This window comes from Vanessa tameamea, chromosome 3 (genome assembly GCF_037043105.1).
Source record: "Vanessa tameamea isolate UH-Manoa-2023 chromosome 3, ilVanTame1 primary haplotype, whole genome shotgun sequence".
NCBI classification, from domain to species: domain Eukaryota; kingdom Metazoa; phylum Arthropoda; class Insecta; order Lepidoptera; family Nymphalidae; genus Vanessa; species Vanessa tameamea.
In genome coordinates, this window is record NC_087311.1 from 12,805,955 (window position 1) to 12,814,458 (window position 8,504).

Consider the following 8,504-nt stretch of genomic DNA (forward strand, 5'->3'; position numbering starts at 1 on the left):
AGTATTAGAGCCAATGTAATCTTAAGCTGTACAAATATTAAATACACCTAGTTTAATAATACGTAGGAACATCCATAATGTGATGTCGAAAACATCAATAATAATCCTTTATTAGGTAAGGGCGGCGGGTACATGTTATGTAAATTGTTGTCACTGGCGTGTAACTAATGCTTTGTGGTCTATAAAATAAATATTTTCCAATACGGCCTCATTACCTCGACAAATAAAAATTATGTCATACGTCATGACTTTACCTATGGCTAATGGTTTGTTATTTGTATTGATTGTCCCTAGTAGTATTGAAACTAACAAAATCCGTTGCGACTCCTTCCTCAAAATTTTACCACTATAAACAATACAACCAAAAATCTACATTGCATATATCCAGGGATAGGGAACCCAGGGCGATTCTTACGAGCATCTAAATGAGACCTAGTTGGCAACTCGTAAATCGTAGTGAAAAGTCAAAGTAGTTTTATTATAAAGCTTTTTTTTTTTTGTTTTACAAAGGTTTCTATTTTTCAATGGACATACAATTGTATGATTAGTTTAAGCTTATCTAAGTAGTAGAGACCTACGGGGAGTGGATTTCGAACCTTGCCTCGCCTAGGCATTTCTAATCCTGGGCCTTAGTCCAAAAATTAATTTAACAGAAATGGAAGATGTATAATGATGAGGGTTATGAGATCCACTCGGTTTATTACAAAAAGTGTAATGTAAAAAAAATACGTAAGATAAGGTTTATGCACAAGAATTTGAAAATGTATAGTTATAGAACTATTTTACTTACAAAGACGCCCACATTCAATTATTATTATTATTAAAACGCCGATAAAATAACATGGAATTGTGCGTCTTTGTGATCGAATAGATTAATAGTCACCAAAGACCATTATTATTTTTAAAATGTTAGAAAAATATAACTTTACTTTATAATTGGATTCATTGGATACTTAGGTATATTAATTTAAAATTACTCAAATCTCATGATTATGGAACGCAAGTTCTCTCTCAAATCTCAAGAGTATGTAACTCTTTCTCTTTGTTTCATACTTTTCTTTCCATTCTTGTTCGAAATGTGGAACTAATTGGCATCAAATGTATACAAACTTAAGGCTTCCCAGAAATTTAAAATAGTAGGTCAAAGGATATTTCCCAGCTGATTCCAACCATAGCGTCAGTCCGTCACCATCGTTTTGTGTTCATGGCTAAATTAATCTGTCACAACAAATATTAAGGTTTCTATGGTTGATAATTATGTCGAATTTTATATTATCAGCAATATTTCGAGTACTGTCCGCTATGGACTGGCGCTTCTCAATTCCATTTCCGTCGGACAATTCTATCCTCTCATTTTGTAACTATAAGTTTTTTTTTAATTTATTTCGGTACCTAAATGATTAGTATACAGGCGTTTATTTTTTAGAAGAAAAAGTTTTCTAGCTGCTAAGCCAAAATGAAAACTAACATCATAGTGGTTGGTTTGTATTATTATCGATATTCTATCCAGATGATTCTGTGGAAATCTTGTTTTTTTCAGTACAGTCAGAATTCCATTATATTATTTTTTTAGTTAAAGATATTGCATACTTTTCAAAATACAATAAAAAATGTACCTTACTCAATTTTCAAAAATAATTTCGGTATAAGTTATTTTATGAAAAAATAAAATAAAGCAAAACATAATGTCCTTTATTTTATTTTGATGTAATTGTATTAATTAAGTAAAAGTTTAATGATAAAAAAATCTGTTATTCGATTAAAGTTATGATAATCGAATACAATCCGCCATTCCTATTTCCTACAATCTACTCACTTTTTAAACTTACTAAACGTAAACGTCAAACCCAAGTTTTAAATATCAAATATTTATAACCTTAAAGTTGTGCTTTTATAAAACAATAATTTATTTTAATAATTAATAAGTATTATAAAATGAAGGAAGTATTTTTATCAAATTGCGAAAAAAGTTTTATACAAAAGATTATATCAGAGGGACATGTAAGGCTCGAAAATTCGACATATTATTAAATGTTATCAAATACTTGCTCATATTTTAATTTTTTAGCGATTAGACGGCAGAAACTACAATGATAGTCGGAAACTGAGTATAACATTTGGTTCTGGATATGGTAGCTGTATCGTCTCACTGGGAGAAACCAGGTAAATAGTTTTGTTTTTGTTATTGTATAATAATTTAATATTAAAATTCTTGTGTAGAAACGTACTTCACCATAAATTTCTGTTATCGATTAATAATATCTTAAACGTATTACAGGTTACGATATAGGGATAGTAGTAAGTAAGTAGTCTTTAATGTGTATGTATTTTCATTTTACAGGATATTAGCACAAGTATCATGTGAAGTTGTTCAGCCAAAACAAATAAGACCTAATGAAGGTATTTTATATATAAATGTTGAAATTAGCCCAATGGCAGCACCACAGTTTGAAGCCAATCGTCAAACAGACCTCACAGTTTATCTCAACAGATTATTAGAGAAATGCTACAAAGATTCAAAATGTATTGATCTTGAATCACTATGCATAGTTGTCGAAGAGAAGGTAAATCAAATTCAACCATATTATACATAGAAAAATAACTTTATAGTTATACACTAACTATTATAGTTTTTTTTAATGTAATTGCTAGATGGACTGTCAGTTGGGCCAGCTAATGGTAATATGTTACTACTGCTACTCGACATTGGTACTGCAAGAAATATTAATCATTCCTCATATTATGAGCAATAAGCCACCAACCATGGGAACTAAGATGTTATATCCCTTGTGCCTGTAGTTATAATGGCTCACTCACCCTTCAAACCTGAACACAACAATATTAAATATTGGCAGTAGAATATTTGTTAACTAAGTGGTACCTACCCAGGCAGACTTGCACAAAACCCTACCACAAGCAATTAACTTTCCAATGAAATAGTATAAATAAAATCTAAAATAGTTTTTTTTTTTAAATCAAAGAAAGATTACTTTAAAATTAAAAAAAATATATTTTTGTAGGTTTGGTCATTAAGAGTTGATATAAAAGTATTAAATCATGACGGGAACCTCATAGAATGTGCGAGTATAGCTACATTAGCTTCATTAGCCCACTTCAAGCGTCCAGATGTAACCCGAAGTGGAGAAAATGTCATAATTCACACATTAGCAGAAAAGGATCCGATACCAACTGTGTTATATCACTACCCAGTGTGTTCAACTTTTGCTATATTCAGTAATAAGTATGTATTCCTAATGAAAATTTTTCTATTGCAAAGTTTCTTTAAATTGAGAAGTAAGTTTTTGTTCCACAACAATGTAATCTATAATCTTTTAAGGTGAAAACCTTTGTTGTTTATATATTTTTTTAATGGTAATCTAAATATGTTTGTTTAATCCATATAAACCCAGAACTCGGAACCAATTATTTTAATATCTATATGTAGTTTATTTAAGATATTACTAGAGCTGTTCATAAGTTAATTAGGCTGAAAACCTAACCCATGGTCAGATAATACGAAAGAAGACTAATTTTTGTCAAAAGGAAATTAAAGCTTTTAAAATGATTTATGCATCTTATAAAGTAAGGGCTTGGAGCCAATGAAAATTTTATTTATACAAAAATTGACAAAAGGTATTTTTATACTTTCAGCATTCTTATATCAGATCCAAGTTTCATTGAAGAATCCGTGTGTACAAGTAATTCAGAGGAGGGAAATATAAATGGAGGACTACTTGTGGTTGGCATGAATCAATACAAGGAACTTTGTTTATTAAACCTCAGTGGAGCTGCAATATATAATACAAATATTGCCCATAGAGCTACACTCAGTGCTGCAGATAAGTGTAAGACTATTGTTGATTTGATTAAGAAGACAATTATAGATGATGATAATTTAAGGTGAGGAATGAGTCATTTTAATAGCTTATATTTTAATTGTTCACTAAAAAACTCATTGTAATGTCCTATTATTTCAGCATTGACTTACCCCGTATGCAACAAAATATTATGTTGGCTAGATAAATTTAGTCAGATCATTTTATAGTTTGTACTGTAAGAGAGCACCACAAATTTTCATTTTGGTTTTTATAAATAGAATGCACAGAAACAATTTCACACTATATGATATACTGTCATAGTTCAATATAATAGGAAACTGACTGGAACTGGGTTTAACAGATTTTAAAACTCATTAAACCTTTATTCTGCTGTTCTGTGATCAAATCCACCCATAATCAATGGCTGTTTAAGCCACCAAACTATTAATAACATATAATTAACAGTGAAGTAGCCAGTATATATACTTTTGTGAATAACATGAAAAGCTTTTGGTCTTGTATCTCGGTTGTCAATATTTGAATTGTAAAATAATATTTACAATGCCCATAAACTACCTCTTTTGATGCTCGGGGGCCTCCAGCCTACTCTAAGTCCAGGATTTATGAGAGTGAGAGAAATGAAAGTACATTTGTATTTGCATAATTTGAACTACTTGTGCATTATAATGTCTCTTGTGCAATTGGCAAGTTTCCGTTTAGATTGACGGTGGCCAATATTAGTCAGGAAGATATCACCATCCATTTTAGTTACTTTCTGAAGAATTGCATACAAGCATAAAAATTACTATTTCTGTTTTGTGTAACTAATAAAACTAAATGTTAACTATGAATGTGAAGATATTAATTCCATTTAACATTTTTTACAGATACACAGATTTTAATTACTTTTATAGCCTAATTAATATTTGAATATTTGTAGCAGACACACATAAATCCGAAACAATTATTTACTTTGGGTATACAAAATCCACAATTAACAGTTATCGAAGGATTTTATGTAATGCGTTAATTAATGTCTCATTCAAGTAGGTCGCTTGCCTTAGTTGATATCACTGACTAATAAGGCTAAATAACTGTCCAACCATATACGGAATCTAACTATTGAAATCACTAATATATGTTTAGTATGTATGTATGTATATTATACCGCAGCCTGGTTAAATTAGCCAATCAATGAAATGCCTAGCCATTTTGCTAAACGGTGCCGTTCAACTAGTGGCTTAAAGGACATGGGCCATTTCATCTTCTTTTCATAGAATAGGGATTCTCCTGAAAATAAGGTTGTTTATCAGCAATTTCTAAGGCTTTTGGCAAAGATCGAATAGGGTCGGTTCGTTCGGTTAAGTCGGTTTTTGTTCTCATTATCTCATAAAAAACAAAGGAGAGTCAACAAAATGACCCTATTCTGTAAACCGTAGATGAATTCGCTGATGTCATTCAGACCACTGGTTGAACGGCGTTTAACCAGTTGGCTGCGACATATACATACATATCCATCTGGTGTGTAAACCAATAATTCTATTTGATAATGGTTTATGTTGGAATTGCTTCACACAATCAGTTCTTAAGAAAACTTATGATACTATGCCCACTTAGCACTTGCAAAGGATACTAATATATATAATATGGAGTTAATATTTAAAATAACTACATTTTATAACCTATTTCAAATACTTTTTAGACAGAAGAGGGCTAAAATCAACTTTGGCGACATCATAACCAGTAATCATTTGCAATCATTGAGCAGAAAAGATCTTAGCATATGCCTTAAGAACTTTGATGTCAAAGAACAGATGTTACAAAATGATACAGCAGACGTAATGGATGTTGAAATAAGCATGGAGCCCAGCAAATATGACGGTAATGCCCTTTTATATATATTTATATATATAATTAAAGCAATCCTTTTAAGTTTAATTGAATTATTATTCACAAAAAACTATGATTAGCTTGAAGGTAATTTAATTCGAGTCTAGTATTGAATTTTGATATAAAATAATAAATGTGTAATTAAATAATATTGCACATAATTATTATTACTATAGTTAAATCTAATCAAAATCAAATCTAATTTTTGTGAATTGCCATTTTTGTTTAAATGGCAAGTGGGTTAGTGTAATTACAGACATAAGGGACCTTAGAATATTGGCTTAACGTTACATTGAGGGTGTAAGAAATGGTTTTAATTGCTTTCAATGCCAATTTCCATGGTCAAAGGTAATCATTTACCATTAGGTAACACATTCATCATCTGCTACTCTAAAAAATTACCACTCTATCACTACAGTATCTAATATATTTGAGAAAACTATGTTTTTAATGCAGTAACAAAGTCAAGAGGTGTTTTAAAAATTAAATTTACATTTAAATTTAATAAGGTGTCACTAAAAATAATAATTTATTAATTAAATCATATTTTATGCATTATGTACATATTTATAATATTTTTCAGTCGTACAATCACTACCACAGACGGCAGAATTAAAGGCGAAGAAGGGTGCTTCGTCCTGGATAGAAATATCATCGGAATCAGAAGAAGAAGACTAAAATCAGACACAAGTTTGTCAAATAAAATGTAATAAAAGTTACATTTTACTGCTAATAAAATATCTTAATAGTAATTAGCATTTTTAGCATTGCATCTCCCTTGTCAATTAACAATCATAACATTCGATAATTAATAATGTTAAAGAATACAAAAATATTGCCTATCTAGATGAAAATAAATAGAGGATCCTTAATAAAATTGTCTTAATTACATATAAGATACAAAACAATTTTATGTTTCATATGCAGCAAGAAAGGAAATACATTTATATAATCGTATATTTGAATAGATTTACTAGAACAGCAATTTCTAAAAGATAAGCATACTTCATTACATATTTAATGGGTTGTTCTAGTTCATTATAATAATTTGCACCTTCTATGTGGAAATTAGATGAATTAGTGGTAAATACAAATTTAAAGTTAGCCTCACTGGCTATGTATGTTTTCTGATTTGTATGAGTAATCTTTTAAATAACAAAAGTTTTGATTGTGATAGTTATATAAATATATAAAGTTATAATTTCATGTGTTGTTGGGATTGCCATCTTCAAATAAACATTCTTACATTATCTTCCTTTTTTTAAAATTGGAATTATAATACATTGTGTATTGGAACAAAATACATTTATTATGTTTTAGTTTCAAAAAAAAATCTTGTAGGTATTGACTTAGCTATCTGTTTATTACTACAATATATGTTAATTATTATTGTATATATTTTTATTTCATTATTAAATCTATGCAATATTCAGATGACAATCTTTTCAATGTTGATTGTAAATCTAAGAGAAATCATGGATCTATATTCTATTACTAAATTAAAAACTACACATTATAAATTAAAATCACATATCACTACACTGAGTCTGAGTTCATACCATTTTTCTGGTCTAGCTTATTGCCATTTGTTTTCACCATATAAATAAAGTATGTCACAATTTCTTTTTCATTTACTGGTAAGGATTTAAAGTGTTTCTGGATAGCCTGAAAAATAAAAAATAAAATTTAAATATGGAACATGATTGAACAAGTTTAGTTATAAGTAGATAATCAACAAGATACATACTTCAGCTAACTGACTTTTATTAAATCCTGGTTTTGTCGGCACTTTGTAGTGTTTCTTATATCTCTTTAAAGTATTTACTTGTAATTGGACCCAATCTACTTCAGGGGAGTCCATTTCTGCCTCATGACTGTCATCCTCTGAGTCTTTAGGCCTCCTTTGCTTTGTTCTTGCACATTGTATCATTGTCTTGTGATAATCACAGATGTATGTGTGCCTTGCCTAAAAAATAAAATATTAATTTCAATATGCAGTTGTTTACACTTTCGTTTTTTAAAGCTTATCTTAGACATAAGCTTATGAAAGAAATATAAATGGAAAATAATAGAAATAATGTTCTTAAACCTACCTGAGGATCTATGTTCAGTTTGAGTCTTCTTTGAACGACTGTTTTCTGTATGCGCTTGCTGTACGATGCGTTGCCAGCAGGTCGCCTACATCGGTCGCTGTCATCCACAAGGCAACATATTTGGTCTGAATTACCTCTAGAATCTTCTTCTCCTGTACTAAACCCGTTGTTCATTGGATACTCGCGTTGAATCATATATAACAGGTAAATTAAAGTTTTAAGCGAAGCCTCGCACTCGGCGATGCAATATAGTTCGACGTATTCACAAAGCCTCTAGATTGAGGTTATGATAAGTAAAAACACAGAACATTTCGGCGGAACAGTCACTTAATAACATATCAAAAGTATCCAATAATCACAATGCTATATTGTACTGATCATGAAAAATCCGAGTTTACTCAATCACTGCACTTTTACACAAATAATGTAATGTTCATGGCTTCTTCAGAGAAGCTTACGAGATATTATAGATTTTACACTAGTTCTTTTAATGTTTTTCGATAAAAATCACCTAGAACTTTATTTTACGAAATGTTTAAAAAATCTGCTATTTAAATTTATCCAACTGAGCATAAATTACAAATTTACCACCGATCGCCATTCGAGTATACGTCCCGCTCCCGTCACATTACTAAACGCAATAGCTGAAGTAATAGCTGCACACACACATTCAAAAATGATACATACTGTTTTGTAAAAACGG

At 30.1% G+C, this 8,504-nt stretch overlaps 2 protein-coding genes across 2 annotated transcripts; one reads left to right on the top strand and one right to left on the bottom strand.

The window, feature by feature from the left end:
• The first annotated feature begins 1,825 nt into the window (after positions 1-1,825).
• Positions 1,826-6,458, top strand: LOC135194206 (exosome complex component RRP45). The gene is made up of 7 exons (XM_064219369.1): positions 1,826-2,001; positions 2,069-2,163; positions 2,342-2,564; positions 3,021-3,241; positions 3,652-3,900; positions 5,521-5,699; positions 6,292-6,458. Exons 1-7 carry the CDS (start codon positions 1,936-1,938, stop codon positions 6,384-6,386), a joined length of 1,128 nt encoding a protein of 375 aa, XP_064075439.1. The 5' UTR covers positions 1,826-1,935; the 3' UTR covers positions 6,387-6,458.
• Positions 6,219-8,463, bottom strand: LOC113397303 (histone deacetylase complex subunit SAP30 homolog). Its single transcript, XM_026635596.2, has 3 exons — positions 7,802-8,463; positions 7,456-7,674; positions 6,219-7,373 (listed from the first exon to the last, which is right to left on the bottom strand). Exons 1-3 carry the CDS (start codon positions 7,994-7,996, stop codon positions 7,245-7,247), a joined length of 543 nt encoding a protein of 180 aa, XP_026491381.1. The 5' UTR covers positions 7,997-8,463; the 3' UTR covers positions 6,219-7,244.
• Positions 8,464-8,504: the final 41 nt, after the last annotated feature.

What these genes read in the sequence shown, in the direction of transcription:
- LOC135194206 (XM_064219369.1), top strand. Translation starts at nt 1,936, where the DNA reads ATGAAGGAAGTATTTTTATCAAATTGCGAAAAAAGTTTTATACAAAAG. An exon ending in GTCTCACTGGGAGAAACCAG is followed by an intron (nt 2,164 to 2,341) that starts GTAAATAGTTTT and finishes TTCATTTTACAG; the next exon opens with GATATTAGCACAAGTATCAT. An exon ending in GGAGCCCAGCAAATATGACG is followed by an intron (nt 5,700 to 6,291) that starts GTAATGCCCTTT and finishes AATATTTTTCAG; the next exon opens with TCGTACAATCACTACCACAG.
- LOC113397303 (XM_026635596.2), bottom strand. Translation starts at nt 7,996, where the DNA reads ATGATTCAACGCGAGTATCCAATGAACAACGGGTTTAGTACAGGAGAA. An exon ending in AACTGAACATAGATCCTCAG is followed by an intron (nt 7,675 to 7,801) that starts GTAGGTTTAAGA and finishes TTTATTTTTTAG; the next exon opens with GCAAGGCACACATACATCTG. An exon ending in ATAAAAGTCAGTTAGCTGAA is followed by an intron (nt 7,374 to 7,455) that starts GTATGTATCTTG and finishes TTTATTTTTCAG; the next exon opens with GCTATCCAGAAACACTTTAA.